Here is a 26,831-nt window from a genome sequence, read left to right as displayed (position 1 = left end):
TGTTTCCGCAGCCACCACAGAAGGCATGCACATCTGGGTTGCTCTGAGTCTGATCTACTGTGCTGGCAGAAGTCTCCCAGTCAGTGTGGGTGATGCTGCGTGTGTGGGACCGTGGCACACTGTTTTTCCTGGGCAGTGTCATTGTGGGTAAGTAGTGACTCTGTGTGCTGTGAGCTGTTGTTTGAGCTGTTCTGAGGAGATGGCTAGTTTTCATTCTAAGGAAGGATGGTTAAATTGGCATTGCTGTAGGATGAGGAGGCTGCACGTGGAATTCCTGGACTCTGCAGGTGGGCTGCCGCGAGGTAGACCAGTAGGCGCAGTTTTAGTTTCTGTTGTGTACATTGTGTGAAGGTTTTCAGAGAAAGAGAAGTAAGCCTCGCCTGTGATAAACACAGACTAGGTTACTCAGGAGCTTTGGCTTTCCTGTCGCTGATGGCTTCAGGCAGAATCGTGACTGGTTTTGAGCTTGTGGCAAGACTCCTGCCTCAGTGTTTATTGCCTTTACTCGTCACACCCTGACATAGCCCAGACCTCTGAAAGGCAGATGCAGGCTAGAGGATGACTAGATACACGCTGGTCTGGAGGTCCCAAGGTCCCATCTGAGTAGTGTGTGACCCATGTTGTGCTTCAAAAGCCACGAAGCACCCGTCTACTCAATCTGCATTACACGGTCTCAGAAGGAAAGTCAGGGGCATATTTAAGAGGTTTGTATCTCCGAGTGCCACAAGGACTTGTATACTTACACGTTTCTGAGAGCCCAAAGGTGCACAGGAACTGCAGGGGAGTTAGCATTGCAATGGAGAGAGGCACGCTTAAGAATGCCACACAGTTGTCTGATTTTGTAGTCTTTGTTATTACCAGGGGCAAATTGGCTAGGAGACAGCACCCTGCTCTTCCATTGTCTTGCAGTATTGTCATATCTGAGGGCCACATTCTGTGTGACATTCTCATTGTTATAAGTCTCTTTTCTGAAGCTTCTCTCCCCTGCCATAATTACACCCAGGGGAAAAGCTTCCATTCATTGTTAATTGTAGGAAGGAGTTCCCGGTGGTTACACACACCCTAGGACTGAGAGAAGATATTTGCCAGGAGTCACCGTGATGGAGTCTTGAGCTTGGGTCAGATGCTCGGCCGGCAAGGGAAATGACTGGCTGCGTGATTGATTGTCTACTGTGCTAAGTCAGTACCCAGAAAGAGAGCTCGGTAGAGAGGGGAGTTTAACAACCCCATCCGCACGGCGATTCTGAATGTGTCTGTTGGAATTTTAAAAGCCAAGATTCCATTTGTATGTGTTTAGAATTCAGAATGTTGGGAATCATATATGTTTCAAAATATGTGTGTGTGTGTGTATGTGTGTGTATGTGAGTGTGTGTGTAATCATGTACTAAATAGCATTTTAGTCAACAATGTATAGATAGGACTTTCTATATAAGATTATGTAACCTAGTGGCATTGTAGCCATCTTAATTTGCATAGGTACACTCTGGGATGGTCACAGAGTGGAATTTCCTGCTGACATATTCCCCCTCACTAAGTGATATGTGATTCTGTGTGTGTGTGTGTGTATACATATATATATATATATATGTATATATATATATATATATATATACATATATATATATATTCTGAATATTTGCCACCTACCCAGGAAATTGAAACTTAACTAGAGGTTTCTTGGTAAATTCCCAAGGTGTCATCATGAGCTTGTTTGAGAAGCTGTAAAGTGAGGATTTCCTGGCCCCCCCGACCCTGACACTATCAGCACCAGAGCTGTACTGGTACGTAGACACCTTCTTAGCCTCTTGGAGCTGAGAATGAGGGGAAGAGCAAATATTTAATTGGATGGGCATCCCAACAAATAGATGATTTACAAGCTGTGACAGATCCCAGAAAGAAAGATAAGTAGCACCATGACGGCATGTGGCTAGATGGTCTGTCCTCAGATGGATGACTGACAGGCGAGCTCCCTGAAATGATGTTTAACCTGACATCTGAAAGAGGAACCAACAGGAGTTCAGGGCATGAAGGCATACACAGAGGTTGGGAAGAACACTCAGTCAGGTGAGCATAGTACTCTTGTTTCTCCAAATAAAGCCTAGGGAGTCTACACACTAAAACATCAGTGACTTTGACAGATGTGGAGTAACAGATGTGCAATGTGATGATATAGGCTGGACTTGAAAGATCCAGATATCCAGATCACCTGGGGTTGAATTCAGACTATGCCAATCTGCTATGTGTTCTTAGGCAAACCGTACCACTCACCTGTACCTCAGTTTCCCCGTCTGTAAAAGGTCTTGTGGTTGTGGTGAAAATTGAGTGAGTTCGTGTGTGAACTGCTCAGACAATCCCTGACGGCTTTCTTTGTTTATTTGGTATCGACTCTCCCTAGTGTAGTTGCCTATCAACTAGAGAGGAATAAAAAGTCTGAGCCTATGCTGTTAAAGTTGAGTTCCAGGAGGTTGAAATCTGGAAAATAACTTGTAAAAACAGAAAAACAAAGCAACAACAAAACCCTTCAAATTCAATGCTCTTTCTGCTTAAAATCATTGCTTTTCTCTCTAGTTCACATAGAAACTCTATCAGTGCATTTGAGTATTTAGTGCTGAAAGGGTGTATTTTTTTATCTATAACACTATACATTTCTTAGAATTGGTTTGAAGAAGGCTGGGTGTGGCCGGGTGAGTGAGTCCTTTTTTAAGTTTCTGGTTTCCTTATAGAATAGTGTCAAGGGGTTGCAGAATGCCTTGAAGCTGATTTCAAGGTAATGGTCACATTGTTAGTGACAAACATTTATCTGGGGCGCTCCCAGCAATTTGTAGATCCCTTAGTCCAGTGGTGGAGCGAAAATACAAACCAGACACACAGGATCCTGTCCTTGAGCGTGTACTTTAACTGCCATTGGTGTCAGACATGCAAATTAGCCATTGCTTTTCTGAGCATGTGGTGCTCTCTTGAGGGAATCCTTTGAGAGCCGGGAGGTGTTTGCTGAGCAGAGAAGAGGACTCAGTAGATCCTGGGAAGGTGGCAGGTATCTTGGATGTCTGAATATGATACACTGGAATTAAGACATGCCCTAAGGGAAGCCCTTGATGGCCACCAGCTGTGTATGTGTCAAGGAAGGTGGTCACACAGAGCAGATCTGTGTTTTCAGTAGAGGGGCTTCTATTTGACTCCTGGCATAGCTGGAACAATGCAGTTATTGTCTACTCAAGTTGTGGTGGCAGTCAAAGCTTCTAGTTCATTTTGGTAGATAGTTTGCTGTTCCTATAAAGGGAGGTGTTATCTATATGACCGTATCTGATCCTTACGTTGTTATCCTGTGTTATAGGTGAGGAAGCTAAGATAGAGCGAGTCAAGGACCACCTGGGAAGAAATCTCCTTGGGCAATTTTCATTTTCCAAGTGGATTTTGTTGATTGGAATACAGGTAAGGCATCTTTTGACAACCAGTTAGAAATATGTATTTTCCGTTTTTATTTTTCGAGTCATGTATGACCAGTGCTAGGTGTCCTAGCAGAGCCAGTGGGCACCCCCTGCTATTAATACAACAAGGGACCTTTCTTAGCAGTTAGAGTAAAATACTAGTGGCTAAGCAGTTAGGGTTTGGGGTCACAGCTGAGATAGTTATGGCAATAGGTCTGACCCCCCAAGATGGGTTGAGTTGTAACTTCTTAGTGTTAGGGTTCTTTAGTTTGGCTAAGAACATTTGGGGGAACTTTGAATAGAGCAGTGAGTCATTTTCCAAGAACTGGTAGATGTCATGAAATTAATAGCACAGACATAGCAAAGACATTAGAAATTTTTTTTACGTGTACAGCGCAACTCTTAGTTCTACCCACTCTGTCCTGCCCTAAAAAGGTTGAAAAAAAAGGTCTTTCATGTGGTGTCTTTATATTTTAAGTTTGATAAGTAATAAATACCTTTAGGGCTTAAAATTTCCCCTTTGTGAGCTGAGGCTATGACTCTGTTAGTGGATTGATGGTTTAGCATGTGTAACACCCACTCTAGGTTTAAATTCTAGTACCACAGTAAATACAAACCGTCAATTATCAACCAACTCCCGTCCTTTGGCTGTTTCTTCTTTCACATGGACTGGACAGTCTTTGTATGCTTCAAGGTGCAATTCCAATTCAGGTGGTAAAACGTCAAGGTTACGTATGGATCCTGTTGTGTTTGGTATGTGTGAAGGAAACAGCCAGGAACATCTAAGGTTGACTCATTTGCCTTTTTTGTTTGGAAAAGCAACTTTCATCTAACTGTCCCCTCTGGCCAAACTGAAGCAGACCCCATGTGTCTCTGCAAACATCATGTGGTTTTGTTTTCCTGTAGCCCTTCTCAGAGTCTGATGTTGTCTTGTTTATGTATATTCTTGCTTTTCTCTTTCCCACCCTTCCTCATATATAACCTGTAGCTGTGCTGGGGCTTCATCTCTCGGGATCAGTACTGTGCTGGTGCCCCAGACAGAACCTGGCCTGTACCGGAACTCACTGTTAGTTTGTTCAGTTAACAGTGTTCTCTGGATATAATTTTTTGATTTTTTTTTTTTTTAAATCTTAAGGTTGAAAACGTGAAAGGATCATGCTTTGCCTCCTGAAAATGATTGTGATTCTGGTGATCCTGGGTAAGTGGAAGCAAGAGACTAAGGAAAATGTCTCCTAGCCGCATTTTGGACATTTATTTATTTAGTGTTGTGTTGTGGGGAGGAACGTGTGGATGTCAGGGACACAGTGCAAGAACTGAGAGCTGGTCCTTTTCTTCTCCTGTATGGTTTCCTGGAATTGAACTCATCTCTTCAGGCTTGGTGGCAAGTGCTTCTACCCACTAAGCCAACGCTAGCCCTTGTCTCAGACTAGATTTTAAAAAGTTAATCTTATGTATGCTTAATTCCCTTTGATTTGTGGGATATGGAAACCCTGAGCTGGAACTTCTTGGTTCTGGGGAAACCACTGTTTTAGAAGCAGGTGGTTGAGTCTTCTTGCCTTTGTCTACTTTTGTTGGGCACAGAATGTCTTTGGCTTGTCCTTTCTGGCTGTTCTAGAATGGTGCCTGTCAATTACAACTAGTGTCAGATGTGAAAGGGAAATGGAGGGACCTTTTATTTGTGTGGTTTCTAAACACAGGGAACTCTTTCCCAATCTGCCGTTGTGTGCTTTGCCTGGAACTTTCTGTTTCGCCTGGTTTTGCCCCTTCCCCAGCACCTCACTCCCACAAGCTTGCTCAAGCCTTCCGGATTCTTCAGGCTTCTCCTGAGTTTTACTTCCTCCTGGGAAGCCTGCTTTGGCTCAGTAGACTGGGTGCAAATTTCCTGCCCATACTTTGCCCAGGTGTCCAGGACAGTATTTGCTGTTCGCTTCTTCCTCTTTCTTTTCTCTTTCTCTTTTCAGCCTATTTCTTGTTTCTTATTCCACAGAAATAGAGCTATGGGAAGAAGAAATTAATTTGATTCTTTGCTCTCTTATTTATGAATTGAATTTGTAGCCAGGGTCCTTCTGTGTGGCTGAGGAGATGTTTATTGTAGATATGAGGGAGAGTACAACCAGAGGCCAGGAAGAGTCTAGAATGAACGTGGTCAGCAGATTAGATCAGGTCATGAGAGGAGAGAGAGGTGAGGGAGGAAGAGAAGAGAAGAGAGAAGGACAAGAGTCAGGGTCAGGAACTACTAGCAGAGGACCAAGAGAGAGAAAGAGGAGCCAAGAGGCTGAGAGACAGAAGAGAGGGCAAAGAAAGTTTGTGGCCAAAATATCTGGGTATATAGGAGTCAGAAGCTGGGGTGGGGGGTTGGGAAGTAAAGTTCAGATATTGGAGAGGTTTAGGGTAGGCAGGTGTATGAGAAGTGCTGAGAGGGGCCTGGACTCTGTAACAGATACTTGCTATGCTGAGAGAGCAGGTGTGTGTGTGTGTGTGTGTGTGTGTGTATGTGTATGTGTAGAATTTTTGGTATGTTAAATAGGCACCACAGTTTGCTATTTGTCCAGGATTTCTTTGGGATCTGATACTACCCAGTCCAGGCTGGTTTTGAACTCACTATCTTCTTTTCTCTGCCTCCAGTGTTGGGATCACAGACATGCACCATCACACCCAACTCTTTATTATTGTTTACTATTTTACTTATTTATGTGGGGGCAAGAGTGTGGAGGTCAGAGAATAACTTGCAAGAACTGGTTCCTGTACCATGTGAGTCTGGGGGATTGAACTGATGTCATCAGGCTTGGTAGCATCCCGCTGACTCTCTAGACAGTGAGCCTTGACTCAGCAAAACAAACAAAACAGCTGCCTTTGCTCAATTCCAGGTGACATAGAACACACACACACACACACACACACACACACACACACACACACACACTCAATTCTTCCTCACAGGAAAATTCCAAATAGTTGCTGTAGCTACAAAGGGTTGAGAGTTCATATGTTCTCTCCCATCCTCCCCACTGTGTGAGCCTGCTGTTGTACAGGAAGCCCTCCCTCTCTCTTCTCTCAGGAGAGAGGGCTCGGATGAAAAGGCTGGCACCTTTCTGTCCCTTCCCATGTGTCCAGTTGGCTCTTTAATACGAACTGGGCAGCATCTAAATTCGCCTCTCAGGTTTTGTTCTTTTGGCCAGAGGATATCTTATGAAAACAGAAATGTCCTTGCTGTGGCTTTCTCTCTTGGTGACTTTTTGAAATTCTGTGAGCGACAAGCAGATGACAGGGATGAGGGAATCCACACCTGGGAATGCCTCTTAAAAGTCAGAGTTGATGGCAAGGTTGGGAGAGCACAAACGTGAAGGAGATTCAAAGAGAGAGTTATACTCCGCTCTGGCCCACTTAACTGTAGCAAATGCAGAGAGAAGCTTTTGTGGATTAAATAAAGGGAACCGAGGAGGAAACAGTCACTAGTAATCGGGCCATCCAGATAGGGAACCGGTGAGCTCACAAGAGCTCACTTCCTGTTTAATTTAACCTTTAGAATACTGTATGCAGAGCTAAGAGAAGTGAGTCAGGGGATGTGGACTTCAGGATCTCCTTTCATAAGAAAGGAAGGGAGAAGGAATTCCAGAAAAGGGGAAGGACTAGTGAGGCCGAGGGAACTAACAAGCTCATTTTACAGTCTGAAGAGTGCAGAATCCTTCAGACTTGAAGCATGGAGATAAACCGAGATGGTTCTCCTTCTTTGTGCTGGTTTCACCGAGGGGAGGCTCTAAGTGCTTAGACTATGCTGGATCATGGACAGAGGGGAACTGGATAGTATCTAGAGATAGACACTGAGTTTTGTTGTTGAAAACTGCTTGTCTAAATAACATGTTGTCTTGCCTTTAGCCCCTGTAGGTTATTCACAGTGCCTGTCAGACTTGACTGACTCCTTCCCTAAGCTGAGAGTGCGTGCGGGTGAATCAGCCTTGATGGGCTGTGTTGTCCAGCGCACAGAAGAGAAACATGTGGACAAAGTAGACTGGCTATTCTCGAAAGGTGTACATGTTGAGGTAAGGAAGAGAGAGGCAGCCTGATCGCATAGACAGGCCTCAGGCCGATGGTGCCAGGATGGAATGGGCATGGGAGAATCAGTCTTTTGAGTCTTTGAGGTAGTATTGTGAGAGTTTTGGAAGGAGCCATCACTGAGCCTCCTTTTAGCTTGTATGTGAGCCATACAAGCTAGGTAGATTATTCAAACCTCATTTGAGCTTTAACCCCGCCCCCTGCTGTGAAGAAGAAGACAGGCCATAATGGAGCCAGTGCTTAACTGGTTCCTGGCCAATGGGAGCTCTCTCAGTTGTTTTTTTTTTTTTTTTTGTCTCCTGCCCTATATGGCAGTAGAGGTGGACGTGAGAGGCAATTCCTGTAGTCTAGACAGAAGAGCTCTGAGCTAGGCATATGCAGGATGGTACAGGTATCTTTCCCTGTGGCAGGATAGATTCTTTGAGCATTCTTCTATTCTGGGGGACCATACTTTGTTTCTTTGCATCTGCTTGCAATATTGGGATTAGTAGCCAGGCAGGGGATGTACTTTCATGAGCTCTCTGACTGGGAGACTGTCTTCTGCCTCTGTTAGAAGATTTATGGAGATGTGTGGGTGTCAGGACCTCCTGTGAGACATGGCCCTGCTGCTGATAATGAAATACCAATGTTTGCCAGTCAGTGACAGCCAGCTCAACACTGAGCTTTTGTAACTCAGAGCATAATCTCTGCTGTCCCTGCAATGCTCCTTCACTCAGAGTTGTATTTCTATATAAAAGAAGCAGATCTTTATTGGAGGCAGAATTAAGAAGGCCCCAGGGCTCCACCTCCCACCTCCCAGCCTGCAACCATTCCTACTTAGGACTCCTTCTTTTGTGATATTGCTGGCTGGAGAGGGTAGAGTTGAGGGGAGTGGCAGCCATCCTGCTGGGAAGACCAGCCACCACAGCAGAGAATTAGGTCATCCATTGGAATGGTGTTTCATCTTCTCTGTCATAAGACAGGAGATGGTTATAAAAAGTTCTAATACCCAGGTTGGAGAAGGTGTTGCACCTTTCCTTATGTTGTAAGAAATGAAACTGTGGATACCATGTTTCATTTGTCTGTATAGAAAATTAGTCATGGAGCCTTGTACAAGCTAGACAGGTACCTGGTACATTATCATTATCGATATTATTACTGGCCGAGTACTTTTTGGTGGGTATTATATTGATAAGTTTGATGTGTCCATATAACGGTCTTTTCGATCCAGACTCCTAGGTCTTGTTCCTTTCCTGATTTTTCTCCAATGTCTGTTACTCTCAGAATGAATACGTGCTGTACTACTATTCCAACCTTAGCGTGCCTACGGGGCGCTTCCAGAACCGGTCACGTTTGGTGGGGGACATCTTACGTAACGACGGTTCTCTCCTGCTCCAAGATATTCAAAAGGCTGATGAGGGAATCTACACCTGTGAAATACGCCTCAAAGATGAAGGCCAATTGTTGAAAAAGGTCATGTCACTGTGCGTGCTACCGGAGGAGCCTAAAGGTATGGGGGCACTTACTCAAAGAGGGACCAGAGGGGAACAGATTGCAGGGGAAGAGGCATGAGGGGAAGAGGGATGAGGACTGACCAACTGACCAACCACCAGCCTTTAGGCCAAGGACTCACCTTAGGGCGAAATCTTCAGTACTATAGTGGTAGCTATTAGTTTGAGCATACTCTCTCTTCACAGAGCCCTTGGGAAGCTTGTATTGTGCTTCCAAACAGTCTGAAAATGACAGTTTGGACTGAGGTGACTGGAATTGTTGCAGGATGAGCATTAGAAAGGTCTTTCTTCTCTCTGACCCAGAATCTCAGCCAAGATTGTGACCCAAAGAGACATTATACTCCAGAGAAATCTCAAGAATAAGTCTCACAGGCAACCACTGGTAGCTGTTGTTGGATTGGTCTCTAAAGGTGACCCAGGTCAACCAGCTCCTGGAAGGAAAGTTCCCCAGAGATGGAGGGCACCAATTTTGAATTTTAAAGAAAGTTTCTTATTTAGAGATGGTGACATTCTCTCTCTCTCCCTCTCTTTCTTCCTTCTTCCTTTCTCCTCTTCCTCTTTCTTTTTCTTTTTACATTTATTTTATTCATATAAGTGCTTTGTCTGTGCACTGCATGCATGCTGGGTGCCTGAGGAAGTTTTCCTTCATGTGGATGCTGGGAATCGAACCCCAGTCCTTCAAAAGGACAACAAGTGCTCTTAACCACCAAGCCAACTTTCCAATCCTGAGATGGTGACACTCTTAGACTTCTTAATTCACTTAGACTGAACTCAGGATGGCAGCACAGGAAGCTGCACACTTTACAGGTGTTCCAAACGCTTCCTTTGTGGGAACAACTTCCACTCTTCTCTTTTCTAATAGACTAATGATATCCAAATGAATCACACCCAGAGCATCTAAAATATCTTTGCTGTATCCATAAAAACATTTCTAAAGAAAAGATGTAAATAAAAACTATTAGAAACCCACAAAACTATCTATCTCATTCTTAGCCAAGTGTAGTGGCGCATGCCCGTGATTCCAGCACTTGAGGGACTGAACCATTCAGGAGTTCAAGACCATTCTCAGCCCCATGGGAAACTCGAGACTAGCCTGTCTCACAAAACAAAAGGAAGCTGGCTGGGATCACGTTGGGGTGCTCAGGTGTTTCCTTGATCGCTGATGAGGCAACCTATATTTCTTCCCCCTCCAGCCAAAACAGGAACAGATAGATCTAAGCCCTAATGGTTTTGCTTCATTGTTGCCTGGTGAAGGGTGGTCCACTTGTTTATAAAGGTGTCTCTGTCCATGTGGACAGAGCCCCAGGCCTCCTCCTACTCACGTGATGTGGTAGAGTACAGCATGTTTTCTCTCGGACTCACGTTTGAGTTCTGACTTTTCTTTTCACTGTCCTTGTGGCTTTGGGCCCCCTTCACTCTTCTTCTCTGTAAACCAGAGAGCAATATGGCAAGAACCTAGAAACATGGTAATTTCTCCAGTGGGGGATGCATTCTGTGGTCGAGCATGTCCTTAACCTATATGGAACACTGGATGGGCTCAAATCATAGGGATGGAGCATGCGTGCTATAACGACTAGTTGCTATGCAGCCTTAAGGTGTCTGCACATGCTCAGTGTGTTAGGAAGACTCAGAATGTTCAGTTACTGTTATTGATTTAAAACATGAGTGTTCAGTTCTTACTGTGCTCAGATAATGGAGAGGGAGGTCCTTCTCTATCGATGCCTTTCGGAGGGGCTTCTCACTTCCTGTAGAAGACTTCCCTCCACTGAGTTTAAGTTCATATTATTTTCTTTTGCTTTCTTCCCACTGTGTAGCTTTCTTGCTGGGCAGGAAGTTCATGTTCTTCCAGGGAGGCAACCTGGATGAGAAGTCTGCCTATGCACTGTGTTTGTTCGTTTGGAACCTTGGTTTAGCGTTCTTTTGTGTAAGGTAGCGTGGAAAAATTAGCAATATTCTGCTTGCTTTCTTTTCAGGGATCTCTTAGAATGGCTTATTCAGAGAGAATATGGCAGGGTCAGCTGCCTGTACAACCCAGTGGAAGTGGGGGTGGGGTCAGATGGGGAGGTAGCGCTTTGGAGAGGGCCAATGAAACAGAAGTCAAAGGGGAGAGCTGGCTACTTCCTTGGCTTCATTTGCAAGGAGTCTCATGATCTATGTTGAAGCCAGAACTAAATCTCAAGTCAGTCCCAAAATAACTTGTAAATCAAGTACAAGAGGTTGAAGAAAGTTGTCCATGAGTCATCCTTTCCCCCCAGTTAGAAGAATGAGCAAGAAAAAGATGAGAACGAGTTTTCAGACTTGCCGCTTCCTGTTTGTGCTGGGCCGATGTGGGTCTCTATGTCTGTGAGCTGAAAGCGGGAGCTTTTTCTGTGCTTACTGTGGACTTCAAATATGAGAGGAATGGGGGAAAGAGAATGGAGTTAAAGGCAAGCAGAAAGAGTTGACTGGAGCATAAGAGCAACAGGAACCTCAGACTTGGTGCCTGTGGTGGGGGATGGACCATTTTCTTATGCTGGGACACCCTGTTGCTTTGAGAAAAGAAAAAGACTCTTAGATATTTTATTCACATGTTTGACGATAGTGACTTTTTGCTGTTAAGAATCCTTGGCTATGCTTTATTGTGTGTATGTGTGTGTGTGTGTGTGTGTGTTTATGTTGCATATACAAGGCACAGTTGTATTTGTCCTCTTCCATCTCTGTCCACCATTTTGCTTAGAGATAGGATCTCTCGCTAAACCAGAAGCACCACCATTTTGGCTAGTATGGCTGACCAGTGAGTGAGCTCTCAGGTCCATCTGTCTCGGTTCCTGGTGATGGCCTGACCAGGGAGTGGAACTCAGGTCCTTTGGCTTACAGAATAAGCATTCTTACCCACTGAGTTATCTCATCAGCCCCCAGACTTTATTGTCTAGAAAGTCTATTTAAATTATACTCTACGTCTGACTCAGTTTACCATTCTATTCCCAGAGCTCAGAGTCCGTGTAGGCGATCAGACTCAGATGAGATGTTTTTTCCAGAGCACAGAAGAGACACGAGTGACCAAAGTAAAGTGGATGTTTGCTTCAGGAAAGCATGCTGAGGTAAGAAGAAGGAAACCTTCTAGAAGCCCCTGGCTGGAAGTAGAGCAGGGGAGAGGACGATCAGCTTTCAGGCCCATGTGGTGGGGTGACATTGTAAAAGCCTGAGCCTTGGAGTTCGTCAGATCTGGCTTCCTGCTTTAGCTATTTGGCTAGGCAACTTTGACTTCTTGGTGGGAAATATTCTATTGAAGAGAATGAGAAGTGAGGAAGGAGAATAATGAAAAAGGTGGAGGAAGAAGGAGAGGGGAAGGAGGAGCAGGGAGAGGAGACAGACAGTTGCTTAACTTTTAACATTTCCAAGACTCGATGTGCAATTAGACATGGTAAGCTCTTTGTACCTGGTGTGGCCAATGCATTTGGGATACCTTTTACCTCCTGCTCTCCCTCCATGTGACTCTTGTCAAAGGAGGGCGATTTTTGTGGCCTCTTCAGGAAAGCAGTGGGCTAGGCATAAAAGTACAATCACATTCTCCTAATGTGTGCTACTCATGTAAGTTTTGCCTGGTGCTCCATTACTCGTCTTGTGTGATGGAGAGAATTTTCTTCACCTTCGTGAACTTTCCAGGGCTTGGGATTGGCAGCTCCGTGGGAAGCAGAGCGAGGGATCATCCATGGGAACTGTAAATCAATAAATAGCAAATTAGTTCACTGGACTAACAGATCTCAACCGTGACATGGTGATGTATGTAGAGCTCAAAACGTACAATGAAGGCTGGTGAGATGGCCCAGTAGGTAATGGTATTCACTGCCAAGCTTGATGACCTGAGTTCAGTCCCTGGATCCCATATCATAGAAGGAGAGAACAGAGTCTACAGGTTGTCCTCTTACGTTTTATAGTCACACCATGCAACTGCCCCTTAGTAAATAAATGCAATAAGCATGTGTTATGAGTGATATTCTAGTTGACCTATTGATGATTAAAAATTAAAGTGCAAAGTTTATAAGTTAAAATGTATTCCAGGTAAACCCACTAACAGAGTCATTTGCGCGTCCCTGATCTCATATGCTATCTGCAGGGATCGGAAAGGGCAGCATCATGGCAGAGGGTGGGGAAGGATGGGTAGCCCCAAGTTCACTCCTAAGAGCTTGTCCTGCATGTATGTCTTTATTTATTTACTGTCACATCTGTACATGCACCACATGCATGCCTAGTGTCCATGGAGGTGGAGAGAGGGAATCCCATTTCCTGGAACTGGAGGACAAATGGTTGTGAGCCACCCTGTGGCTTCTGGGAACTGACAGAGTCCTCTGTAAGAACAAGTTCTGTTAACAGCTGACCTGGACCAGCAGGGAGTTCTTTCTCAGCAGGGTCCTAAGTGGGAGTTGGCCTTGAGATGAGAAGGTAAAGAGAAAGGAAAGCTTGGCATCAGGAAGTCTTGCACAGCTGATGGCTCACGCAAACAAGTTTTCAAAGAAGTATTACACCCAGTTGGGTGGTGGTGGCACATGCCTTTAATCCCACCGCTTGGGAGGCATAGGTAGGCAGATCTCTTTGAGTTTGAGGCTAGTCTGGCTTATAGAGATAGTTCCAGGAGAGCCAGAGCTACACAGAAAAATCCTGTCTCAAAAGTCCAACCAACCAACCAACCAACCAACCAACCAACCCCCAAAATTAAAAAAAAAAAAAAAGAACCAAAACAGGACCCTGTATTTTAGGGGAGGAATGGGACAGAGTCAGCAGAAATGATATTTAATGGTATGCAGTCAGCAGGAAGCTAATCAGGCCATGTTACACAAGGGGAACACAGAGTGTCTCAAGAGCATTACAGTCTGGACACACAGTGGCCTTGAGTCTAATAACCATAGTCCCTTAGGGTGGGAAGAATTCTGTTCTGAAGCCACAGTTCCCCCAGTGCCTAGCCCCAGGCCATCAAAGGCTCTGGCAAGCATGTTCCTGGTTTTATAGAAGGCAGAAGGAGCTATGTTCCTTCTCCACACATCAGGGCCTCAGGGAAAGCCTTGGTTAGCCCAGACCTCTACACTGAGTCCATCTCTCCAGCCCCCATTGTCACGCATTTGTATGTCACCCATCAAATGATTCACAGCAGAAAGGGGAGGGCCAAGTTTCTCCACTTGTGTTTCTGTCTCTAACTCATTACCTTTGCCCAAAGACTTCTTTTTCATTTTTTCTTTCTTTTTGTATAAAAACAAAAACAAACAAACAACAACAAAAACTAGTGTGAGAGAGGTAGCTCATGGGTAGAAAGGGCACTTGCCTTGTATGCTTGAGGCCCCGGTTTCAATCCTTACCACTGTCTCTGCCACGACTACCACCACTAAATATCCACATGCCTTTGTAAAACATGTCAACCTCCATTTATGGAAACACGCTGTTTTGACGGGACAATAACGGTAGAGGTGGAGGATTATTCACAGCGAAGCAACAGTGAGGTCAGAATTTAAAACAATAAATAACGCAGCGCTCCAAAAAGCCAATAAGCTCTCAGTCTATGTAGATAGTCAGGGAAGCCTCGTGAAGATGACATTTACATAGTGGTCTGAAGAAAGTGAGGAGAGGGAACTGGAGGGTTCTAGTTACAGGAGTAGCAAGAACCAGCTCTTGGGAAATAGCTGGGCGTCTGTGTGACAGAATTGAAGGGAGACATGAGAAAGAAGGAGTCAGGGAGGGCCTCTGGGAGAAATGAGGGGATGAGGAAAGTATGGAACAGAGGAGCACCATGCTGGGTCTTAGGCTTGTCATCTGCTGAGGAGACTGTGGGGAAGGGTTAGCAGGGAGGCAGGTGAGAAAGCTGTTGCTGGAGAGCTGTTTCTGGTTATAGTGTGGGCCTGGCAAGGCCGCAGTGGGGAGCTGCTGGGACAGGGCAGCTGGGCTGGGGATGTATTTTGAAGGCAGAGGTCATAGAATTATCTGGGGAGTTAGATACAAGTTGCTCAAGAAAGAGGAGTTAAAGATGACTCCAAGACCTTTAGCCTGAACATCTGTTAGAAGACATTGCTATTTACCAAAGTGGGATGGACTGGAAGGAACTGGTTTGAGGGCAACAGTCAATTATAGACATGCTTTAGCTGCCTGCTGGAAATCCAACCGGAAGCGGAAGTGTCACACAATAAGGTATACTTTTGCTGTTTTCTTTTTCTTTTTTTTGGAAGAGCAAAGAGAAAATTAATTTTACTTTGTATTTTCATTTTCTCTGTCTCTGACTCTCTTTCTCTTCCTCTGTCACTCTCTTGTCTTTAGTTTTGGTGTAGGGGAATTGAACTCAGGATTTCACATATTCCTGGCAAACACTCTGCTTCAGAATCATAACCCTACCCCTCTTTCCACTCCTTATTCTGAGATAGAATCTGGTTACATTACTTGAACTTGCTATCCTCCTGCCTCAGTCTCCTGAGTAGTTATGATTACAGGACTGGAGCCACTGACCCCTTTAAAGCCCACCTCTTCTGATGAAACAGTTGTTTATGGTTTGGTGTTGTGCTCACCAGTACACACGTGTTGTGTATGTGCATATGAACATGTATAGCAAGAATATCTTCTGTATTATATGAATGGATCACCTGTCAATTAAAAGGCCTATGGCTTATGGCTTTGGCAGGAAATGGGAGGTGGGACATCCAGAGAGAGAAAGGATTCTGGGATAGAGTCAGGTGGGGGAGTCGGAGTCGCCAGGAAAATGTGACAAGACAGATGCATGGTACCTGAGCACGGATAACCAGCCATGACAGAATGTAAGCTAGAATAAATGTTAAGTTATATCTAGTCAGAGAAGAGCCTAGCTATATGGCCAAGGTGTTTGTAAATATATTTTGAGTCCGAGTCTTATTTCTGGGAGCATGGGGCTGGGAGGAAGAACCAGGGCCAAACTTAAACAAACAGGACTTTGGGTTATCTAACGCTTTCTTCTGCCCTTGCATGGCAGAGTCTTGTCAGCTGCGAAGTCTCCCCCACAGTCCTTCCCCAGCCTCATGCGTTTGACCCTTCCTTGTAGGAGGAGACTGTCTTGTCCTATGATTTCAACATGCCTAGTGGAAACTTCCAGAGCCTGGGCCGCTTCCACAACCGTGTAGACCTAACAGGTGACATCTCCCGCAACGATGCCTCTATCATGCTTCGAACAGTGAAGGAGTCTGACCAAGGAGTCTACACTTGCAGCATCTACCTGGGAAAGCTGGAGTCCAGGAAAACCATTGTGCTGCATGTGACCCAGGACGAATCTCAAAGTAATTAATATTTGGGTGAAGAGGGCTGAGGTTCCACGCATGGCAGCAGCGCGGTAGCTGGACTGAGTTAGGCATGCTCAGTGGAGGGAGGCCCCAGGCATGCGCAGTGGAAGGAGGCACTGCTCCCAGGGGCTAGCCTTGGATTTGCACAATCCTGAGAGTGAGCTTCCATCAACCTGGCTCACCAGATGCTTGGGCTCTCCTTGCTCTGTTTCTGCATGCTGTTAGGCCTGGAAAGGAGGCCTAACATACAATGAGCTAACATACAATGAGCACCAAGTCTTCGCCAAACCCCACCCATGGCCAGCGTAGTCCATTGCTGTAAGGACATGGGAATTTGGAGTGTAGGAGAGTAGAGATCCCAAGTCAAGTTTGCTTGGCTTTGAGGAGTTGAGTTGGACATCCGCGTGAAGGGAGACTAACCCTAAACTGTGAGAGACAGCAAGCGACAGAGAGAAAATAGGAATGTTCCAGAAGGAGAAACAGGGGTTTCTGATGAAAGGGTTTACGTTCTGGCAAACAGTGTGCACCAAGGAGAAGGAAGGCGTAATTGTATTGACAGAGGCAGATTGTGCAAGGCTAAAGTTAAATCTTAACTCTGTTAGCAGTCAGGATGTGGGCTGCAGACTTTCCCCCTTACTGGGGCCTGAAGGAGCTGGCTGTGGTCGGCTCAGAGTTGAGGGAGATGACTAGAAAAGGAGGTGCTTCAGTGCTTCAGGCCAGAGACACCTTCTTGTCAGTGCCAAATGGTCCCAGCTGAAGCGGGAAGCAGGACAGATGGGTTTCTTCAAGACATTTCTTCATTCCTATATGTGCTGTGTTCTCACAAGCCTGCCTTTGACTCCATAGAGAAAGCACACCAAGGTGGGTCATGGGGGCTCACCTCCTTCTGAGGCTGCCCCACCCATAGACACCTCTATAACCCATTCTTGTCTCCACACACCATCCTGAGGCAGATGAGTTCCTTCCGGCCCTGGGTGCTGCTACTCCCTGCGCTCTGGTGTCATTCCCTCATTCACTGGGGATCCCCCAGGCTTGGCTCTTTGACCCCACACTTTCTCCCTTTCTCGTCCAGTCTTGCTCAACTCAGTTCCTTCTCCTGCCAGCGCCCCACGTCAACTCTCACCCTTCGATAGTTCTGTTTTCACTCAGGTTGCTGAGCCCACTCTAGTTTAAATCACCAGTGGCCTGCAGATCATCTGTCCCCAGCCGTCTTCACCGTAGTGATATTAGACACTGTGTATAACCTACATTCAGTATTGAAAGCAGTTAGATGGCCACGAATGTGTATAAACAGCCATGTAAGTGTCCTGATATCTGAAGAAATTTGGTTCCAGAACTTTCTCCTCCATTGAAAATGCCAAAATCTGTGGATGCCTAAACTCCTTATATAAAAACGCCATATTAAAAAATGGCAATTGTTTATAACAGATACAAAGCCTCCTGTATACTAAAGAACACCTCTAGATTGGTGCTAATTTCTTCTTTTCCTATATGTGTTCTGTTCTCACAAGCCTGCCTTCCACTCCACAGAGATAGCACACTAAGGTGGGGCGTGGGGGCTCACCTTCTTTTGAGGCCACCCACCCGTAGACACATCTCCACCCCATTCTTGTCTCCACACACCATCCTGAGGCAGATGACAGTTCTGCTCCATGGTGATCTTCAATCCACAGTTGGTTGAATCCAAGGATGAGGGCACAGAGATGAAGGAGAGAAGGGCTGGTTTGGGGATGGTAGGGGTTCTATGCATGTATATATTTCATCTCCACCAGTTTCCACAGGTCCTTCAAATATGCATGCCTCTCCCTCGTCCGGTGTCCCCAGCATTGGTTAATCCCACCATCATGGGTGTGGTTATGTAACTGGATGCCAGGGAGTGGCCCTTCATCTTTTCCTTTCCTAACCTAACAGATGAGTATGTCCTGTCATTTCTATTGCTGATTTTGAGGCCACCTTCCTTCCAGGCCTTCACCAACCTTAGTCTTGGCTGTTTTCTCCTCTATTAGACTAGCCTTTAACCAGTCCCTGCTGTCATTGTTAGCCAGGGCCATCCATCTAAGTCACAAGGCAGAGATTGCATTCCACCACTTATAGATCCAACTTGAATTGACTTCTCCATGACTTATGGCAAAAAAACAAAACAAAACAAAACAAAACAAAAAAAAAGACAAACTCTTTGCTGAGGTGATGAAGCTCCTTCCTGATTTGGACCCCATTGCTTCTCCAGTTCCTGCCACATCCTCAGCTTTAGCCTTTGAACAGCACTTGTGGGGGCTCCTTCCAGACTCCCTCAAAACACTCTGTCAGGCCACCAAGCCCTAAGCATGATGTCTTCTCACCCTTTCTCCATATTTTCATCAGCCCAACAAATTGAATGTTTCTTCTTAAATTCACATTAAAATTTAACACTTGCTGGCAAATGTCTCTTCCCGTGCTCTGCACAGAACTTACGCACCCCCTTTTCCATGCCCTTCTGTTTCTGATACAGACATCTGTTGTCGTGCATGTAGAAGCTTCTAGATTTCTGCTTTTGTGTTTGTCTCCCTCCTGGAAGACAGGAACTGGGCATCAATTGTCTTTGTAGGCATCCTCTATGCCTAGAGATCTCTGGTGACAAAGACATGCTGATATATGTCTTTAGAATAAACAGAGTGAAGGACACTATACCGGTAGAATACCCTGAAGCTTTATATAGCATTGTGACTATACAGCTGGATATTATAGCTTATGCTCTTTCTAAAACAATTATTTGCCCATAAAAATGTCAGTGGCCTTGAAAATGCCTGTTATTTTTAGTCACTTGGTAAACCGAATTTTAACATAGTGTTAGTGATGTAAAGGGAGCTCTAGCATAGCCGAAGGCAGCTGTTTCTCCTGGCAACTTTAACCCACATGTTAGGGCAAAGAATATTGGGCTGATTCTTAGTCTAATGGAGATGCTGTCCCAGGGTCCTGATATGAGATGTGGCCTGGCTTTCTCCCTCTGCTTCCTGGCCTGGCTACTGCTGCTTGGCATAAGGTAGGGGGGCTCTCTGTTCTTTTCTAGAATACTAATACCCTCCCAATGCTCTCTCCCTTTCCCAAGGGTCATTTTCACCAACTAATTCACCTAAGGGGAGTCAGCTGGGGATCCTGGACGGGAATCAGCTGGTGATCATTGTGGGGATCGTCTGTGCCACTCTCCTGCTGCTTCCGGTTTTGATATTAATTGTGAAGAAAACCAGGTGGAATAAGGGGTACGTGACTGTCCCCCCATTCAGTTAGGAGACTGAGTGTGTACACTGCCTCTAAACTATCGTGGAAGAGTAGCCACATCACCCTAGCTGAGCCTGATCCTATCTAATCCAAAGTGGAAGAGAGTGCCAGCACCCTGGGATATTACATTGGTCATTATATTTGATGCCATTGTAGGTGGCTCTGTCCCCTTCGTACCACCCTTCAGAAAGGCTTGAATGTCACCACACCATGCTCATCCTCCTTGCTGTTATGCAAAGTTTATCAACTCCCTCACAAGTGGAGGCTTAAGTGGAACACAATTCATTTATAAACCTTATTCCCAAGGTGTGGCAGTACCCAGGTACTTCGTAGAAATTATTAACTGAGAAGGAGAATGAGACAGGAAATCCCTATGTACCCCAGGCTGGCTTTGAACTTACGCCCCTCCTACCTCACTCACTCACTTGCTGGCATTGCAGGTGTCTGGCTTGTGTTATTTAACTGAATTTCAACACTCGCTCTCCAAGACTCAGAAATGTCTAAACACCAGGGCACAGATGCTAGAATTTTACTGATTATTGGCAGCTCTTCAGTTTACAGAATATTAATGAAATATGCTGATGGCTTAAGCTAATGTCCCAGCTGAAATCACAGCAGTGGGAAAGACCCCATGAAGACCAAGGATGACTGGCTTTTTTCCCCCTCCAGTGCTGGGGATTGAACCCTGTGTCTTGAACATTCTAGACTAGCTTTCTTCCACCAAGTCACAGCACCTCCAGCCTCACAGCACTGATACCTGAGTGGCTTTTCCCAGGGGAGCGTACGTTCTAAAGAAAGCAATTGTGCCTGCTAAGTCCGTCCCCTACTCCCAGAGCAGTCTGATTTAGCTCTGAACTTGCTCTAAGGTCAAACAAGGGTCGTCTCTCTAGACATGTTACATTTGAGCAAAAGACCAAGAGACCGTGTAGTTTCCACTCACAATTTATGCCTGTACTGTGGTCTTCAGTGTTAAGGAAAGCTAGTTCCTTCTAAAGAAACATCGTTATCCCGAGATTCCCACATAAATACAGTCACGGTAACTTCGCTACTAATAAAAATCTGGAGACATTGTGACTAAAGCCGTTTTCAGAAGGGTAAATGATTGGATGGACGAGTATTCTATTGAATATACCGTTACATTACAAGCCAGCATGGAATGGCATGGGATAGTAGTCAAGAAGGTTGTAAGGGGAGATGCGCGGTAGGATCTGAATTACAGGAAGGAAGTAATACAATGTTCGTATCAGAAGCCTCTGGGCTGAGCATGTCCTGTCTGAGAGTTACTTACACTGTCATTGACGGAGGTTCCGAGGGATAGTTCTGAGGAGTTATTAGACAAGGAAGATACGGATCTGTCCGGTAAGAGGACCACTTGGGAACCCGCAGTATTTAATTCACTTAAAAACATTACGATCATGCTTTATTTTCATGCTTATACTTAAAAAAAATTCTGCCTTAGAGCAAAACAGAAAAAAAAAACCCATAAAGTTAATGACAAACACATGAGGTAACTGGCCAAGAGATCAAAGTCTGATTAGGAAGGGTCAGTGCACACAACCTGGTGGGGTGGGGTGAGGTGGGATGGGGGACAGGGCAGGGTAGCTTCAGGAGTAGCTGGGACTTCAGATGCCATTGTGCCCAGCCACGCTAGTGTGAAAACAGAAGTCACATTTCAGCCAAACCATTCCCGGAAGGGTTTCCCGTTTCCCACCAGAAGAGCTGCTCTTGTGAATTTAGTCCCTCCCAAGAATCTCTCCATAAAGAGATGCAAGGGTCCTATGTAATGTAGGTGTCGCACTGGAAGCTGAAGTCCCATTCAGTGTAGCGTTCTTTCTAGGCGCACTTGAATCAGCATACCGTGTGAGGTTCAGAAGTTAACTCCGTGTGCTTCTCATGCCTTACAGTTCAGTAAGCTCTATGGCTTCTGTGAAGAACCTGGAGAACAGAGAGAAGACTAAACCAGAGGTGAGAGAAGAACCAGCCCTCTGAGGGGGACACAGATGCACACACACTGTAGCAGGAAGCACTGGGGAGGGATAGGGTGGAGGCTGTCACTTGGGAACTGTGTCTTACCCATCAGTCTCAGCTTTCAGCTTATAGACCATGGCTCTGTGCACAGCGGTGACCTGGGAAGCCTTAACCACCGCCTCTGAGGCTGGGGTGGGGTAGCCTGGGCTAGATGAGCTGTGGGCAGCAGATCCTGGGGTAGGTATAGGAAAGAGCTCTGAACTTGAGATCAGAAGGCTCTGCTACCTTCATGAGCTACGAACTTACTGATTAAGAACAGGTGTTCAGGAACCCTTAGAAGAGATTGAGATGGACTTCCGCCTCCACAGGGCTTTGAAGTGGGGTTATAAACAGGAGCTGAGAGAGATTAGTTAATTTCCCTGAGCTCCAATATCCCCCCCTTCCTTTCCCCCCACCACCTGGCTTTCTCTCCTTTCCCCCCCCTCCTTTTAACTTTCAGACACTTCTCTTTGATCAGTTGGCTTCCTGAGTTTTGGGTTGCTTTTGTCCCAAGAGTAGGATTTTTGTTCAACCTGGTTCAGTCCTTAGAAGCCTGAGAATGTGTCTGTCTTTTTTTCCCTAAGAGCGACAGGATGGGAATCACAGTCCTCAGCTCTCACAGCTGTGAGGCTCAAGGAGGGCCGTTCTCGCCATATCAACTCTCTGAGAGATGATAACGGCTAGCTCATAATTAACCTCAACTTGCCGTGGCTAATCAGAAGGAAGTGGCCACAGCCTATAAGCTATTCTGAAGGATGAAGGTGCTCCCGCTACTGCCAAGCCAATACCTAGAGATGCAAAGATGTTTGGTTTTTGAAGTTGGTGCCCTTTGCTGGTGAATTAGTTCAAAAAGTCTGAAGCCCGAATGGTCACTGTTAATAATTCTGTAGCTCTCCTGGTTTTGGTTTTGTTGTTGGTTTTGTTTTGTTTTTTTTTGCTTTGGTAGCTGAGGCCCGGTGAACAGGAGTAGCTGCTCTCCTTCCAGGACGACACTTAGGAACTTTTGTATTCTCTCCACCCTAGAAACATGTCTACTCCTCCATAACTACGTGGGAGACGGTAGAGAGAGGACCAATCGGAGAGTCAGAGGCCACCTACATGACCATGGTGAGAACTCTTCTGAGTCCTAGCTGAGCCAGGTTTCTGGAATGGGAGGAGGTGTTGGGGAGGACACCCCAGGCTCTGGGCAGGGTGGCAGGAATGGTGAGGCCATCTGGAGAGGTTGTTTGTAGAGTTTTTTTTTTTCCCCAAGCAGCAGGAAACAGGGAGAAGAAACCCTGCTCAGGACTAATGTCACCAATAGAGAGCACCAGTACAGTAGCCTTCCCCTGCGCACAGCTCTGGCTAAACTAGATGTAATAAAGTATCTTAGGTCACTGGACAAGACTCGCAGGAGAGTAAGAGGTAAGAGTAGGGGTTAGGGATGTAGTTCAGGTTATAGAGTACTTCCTCCCAAGCATGAAGCCCTGGGCTTGGTTCCCCAGCATTGTGTAAGTCAGCTCTGGTACTACATACCTATAATCCCAGCACTAAGGAGGCAGAGGCAGGGGGATAAGGAATCAGGGTCATTCTCAGCTGCAAACCCAGTTTAAGTCAACCTGGCCTACATGAGACCCTATCTTAAAATGTGTGTGGAGGGCTAGGGAGATGACTTGGTAAAGTGCTTGCTGTTCAAGCAAGAGGAGCTTGCTTTGAGTTTTACCCATAAAAAGCTGTCAGCGCGCCCATCTGTAATCCCAGCATTCTTGTGGCAAGATGAGAGTTGGGAACACAGCCTACTATAGGCGACAACAAACAAGGAGACCCTGTGTCGAACAAGGTGGAAGGCAAGAACTGATACCCATGGTTGCCTTCTGATCTCCAGATGCACACCACTATGTGATGTGCCTGTACTCATGCACACACATTCAAATCCATGCACAAAAAACACATCCATGCATGCACACACACAAATGCACATGTACACATACATACATGCATACACACAAATGTACATGCACAGTACATACATACATACATACATACATGCATACAAATGCACATGCACACATACATACATGCACACAAATGCACATGCACATATGCATACATGCACACACAAGTACACATGCATACATGCATACATACATACATACATACATACATGCATGCACACACACAAGTACACATGTGCACATACATATACACATACCTAAGTATTTCAAAAGGTAAACGTAGGATCCCTTTTGGCCATTGGCTTTATGTATTTTGAACTTTGCTATTAGCTTCTCACACTCTAACTGCCGTGCAGGCTGCATTTCAGAAGATAGGATAGAGTCTGAGTCTTATTGGACTCAGAGAACTCAGAGAAGAAAAGCACCCAGAAAGGCTCCTGCTGTGCAGTTTGTAGGGGCAGGGACAAAGGAATTGGATCACAGTGGCACCATGTTAATTTGTAGACCAATTAGGGATTCCCCACCTTGTGATGGAACTGTGTTCTGTTGAGTTCAGGAAGGCAGGCCTCCCAAGCATGTGGAAGGATGGGCTTGTAAACACAAGCTCTTGTCATGCTGCACAGAGGACACATGATTCCCAGCTGACGGCAGTGGAGAAAGTTCTGCCTAGGCGTTGTGAGAACAGAGGTCTGGCCCTGTTCCATTAAGTAAAACATTAGCCCTTCTGAAGTCATGGATGAATAGATCCATTCTCCTCTACATCCTTCTTCCATTATTACCATGTGATAGTCCAGCAACAGGGCAGACCGTATCCTGGCTTTTAGAGACCCGCTGCCACAGCTATTGGTAGGAACATCACCTACAAACACAGTCTCTAGAATGTCTTGGAGTGGAGGTACGTCAGAGCCCTTCCCAGATACCCACATGCTGTGCAAGGAAAAAACGATACCTCTGTCCCCTTGATGTCCTTGTCCACTTGATGCCTCAGGTCTGCTAAAGTATGGGTGAGGTAAGGCCCAGGCTACAGACACAGAGGCCTTCAGGGCTGGCCAAGTTACTTAGAAACGCTATGTCCAGGGCTGGAGAACTGGCTCAGCAGTTAAGAGTCCATACTGTTCTTGCAGATGACCTAAGTTTGCATCTCAAAGGTCATGTTAATCAGTTCATAAGTGTCTGTAGCTCCAGTTCCAGGGGGACCTGACACCTTTGGACTCTGTGGGCAATGTCACTCCTCCCCTACATCATATATATATTTATATATAAATTATATATATGTATATATAATTTTTAAAAAGAAAATCTTTAAATCTTTAAAAGAAAGAAACCTATGCCAGGTGTGGTGGCACAGGACTTTAATCCCAATCAGAAGCAGGTGGATCTTAGGGTTCTAGGCCACAAAAGGCTGGCAGATGTCTAAGCAATTAGGAGTTCTTGCTCTGCAATTATGAGGATCAGGGTTCAGATCCTAGCACCGCATAATAAGGTGAGAGCCCTGCAAACGCCTGCGTCTCCAGCTCCAAGGGCCAGTCCCATATCTTTTTCAGGTCCCTGTATATAGGTTTGTGCAAACACACACACACACACACACACACACACACACACACACACACTCTCCTACCTACCGCCAAACTCTGGGCTACAGGCTCTTATTAGAAACTGTACCAGCAGAGGTGTTCTTTGATAGACAATGACAGTAACGAGCCCGTCGTTTTGTTGCTGTTGACCTGATTAAATTGCTTTAATGTAGTCTGTTTCTTTGTTTCCAGAATCCATGGATTCAGCCAAACACAGATTGAAAGTATTTGGGAAATGTCTATAAATAGCATGTGCAGACTTTTTTTTTTAATTAGATATCACATTATAACACCAAATCACATGGCCTTTGGAGTTGGATGGTTGGATCTAAATCCTGCCTCTGTAACTTAGCAGGTGATGGTTAGAGGCAGGGAGCATACTTGCTTTTCATCTTAGACTTCAAGGTCACTCTCTGCTATATAGTGAGGTTGAGGCTAGCCTGGGCCACATGAGACCCTGTTTTATGGGAGTGAGGACCAAATGAGTCGATGTATGTAGAATTTAGTATTTTATCCAACATATAAGGAAAATCACAATGAAAGGCTGCTATCATTATTTTTTTGACTTTTTTTTTCAATGATGGGGAATTGAACCCAGGGCTTTCCACATGCTAGACAAATATTCCACAGTGAGCTTCATTCCCAGCCCCTAACTGTGTACAAATGTGTGTGTGTGTGTTTTTTTTTCCTCCACAGCATCCAGTTTGGCCTTCTTCCCCCAGAGCATCCAACTTGGCCCTCTCTTCAGTCAGATCCAAGTAATGTGGTTGAGAAAAAAAAAAAGAACTTGGGGAATTCCCCAAACAGAGCAAACTTTCTAAGAAGAAAGGAGAGACTATTTGGTGGTCCTTGGGGCCACTGTGCCAGCTATTTTAGACTTGTGCTTTCTAGTTGGTCTTGGCTTCCATCAAAGGCCTAAAGATGGAGGGTTTGGAGTCCAGCAGGAAGACTGAACTGCTCCAGATAACCAGGCAGTGATGAGGGGAGAGAGACCGAAGACTTCTCCCAGAAGTGGTGTGCTTCCTGGGGAGCTGCCTGATCTACCTTGTGCTTTCAAGCACTCCACTGGACTGTATCTATCATGTGAACAGTGGTTTGCTTGCTTATTTGTTTGTTTATTTTTGTAGATGAGCTCCTAAGAGACATACAGAGATATAAACCATCAAAAACAATTCTTTTGATGAATTATCCCCAAATAAGTGTGGTCTGTGGGAATCATCTTTTTTTTTATGTCCCAGATGAAGGGCAAGTGGGGAAATTTGAAGCATGGAACTCCTGAGAAAGTGTCCTTTGAGGAGAGCCACAGTGGATTCAACATCCGGGGACTGGTTTGGTTCTGGGGGAAGGTTTAGGGGTAACATGTTAGACGTGGGGTATGAAAACAGCTCTGGGATTTCCTCATGCTGGGAAGCTAGGTCTATGGATTTTGGACAGCCAACTTTTTCAAAAGTGTTGAACAGGCTTGCCAAAGCAATGGCCAGTGATTGAATTCTTGGTCTGAAATATGAGATTCCTATACTTTTCGTTGTTATCATGAGATTTAAAAGGGTTGATCTTATTTAAAATTTTTTTTTAAATGGGAGTGGTGCTGGAGAGATAGCTCAGCAGTTAAGAGAACTGGCTGCTCTTGCAGAGGACTGGGGTTCGATGCTCAGCATCCACATGGTGGCTCGTAACTGTTTGCAACTCCAGTTCCAAGGGAGCCGACACCTTCATCTGGCTTCTGTGGTCCATTGCATGCACATGGTACATGGACATACATATAGGCAAAACACCCATACTCATAACATTTTTTAAAATGTTCAATAAAAACTAAATGAAAGTG

The 26,831-nt window shown here is 45.3% G+C and overlaps 1 protein-coding gene across 1 annotated transcript; it reads left to right on the top strand.

The window, feature by feature from the left end:
• The first annotated feature begins 52 nt into the window (after nt 1-52).
• Jaml (junction adhesion molecule like) lies at nt 53-26,831 on the top strand. Its single transcript, XM_028783730.1, has 12 exons — nt 53-147; nt 1,694-1,781; nt 3,335-3,432; nt 4,564-4,626; nt 7,305-7,468; nt 8,745-8,970; nt 11,939-12,051; nt 16,002-16,233; nt 19,322-19,472; nt 21,396-21,456; nt 22,522-22,605; nt 25,703-26,831. The coding sequence occupies exons 4-12, from the start codon at nt 4,584-4,586 to the stop codon at nt 25,766-25,768; spliced, it is 1,140 nt and encodes a 379-aa protein (XP_028639563.1). The 5' UTR covers nt 53-147; nt 1,694-1,781; nt 3,335-3,432; nt 4,564-4,583; the 3' UTR covers nt 25,769-26,831.

The sequence above is a fragment of the Grammomys surdaster genome, unplaced genomic scaffold (assembly GCF_004785775.1).
Source record: "Grammomys surdaster isolate TR1022 unplaced genomic scaffold, NIH_TR_1.0 1164, whole genome shotgun sequence".
In the NCBI taxonomy this organism is placed as follows: domain Eukaryota; kingdom Metazoa; phylum Chordata; class Mammalia; order Rodentia; family Muridae; genus Grammomys; species Grammomys surdaster.
The sequence above is the reverse complement of the archived record's forward strand: the minus strand, read 5'-3'. Positions and strand labels throughout refer to the sequence as shown.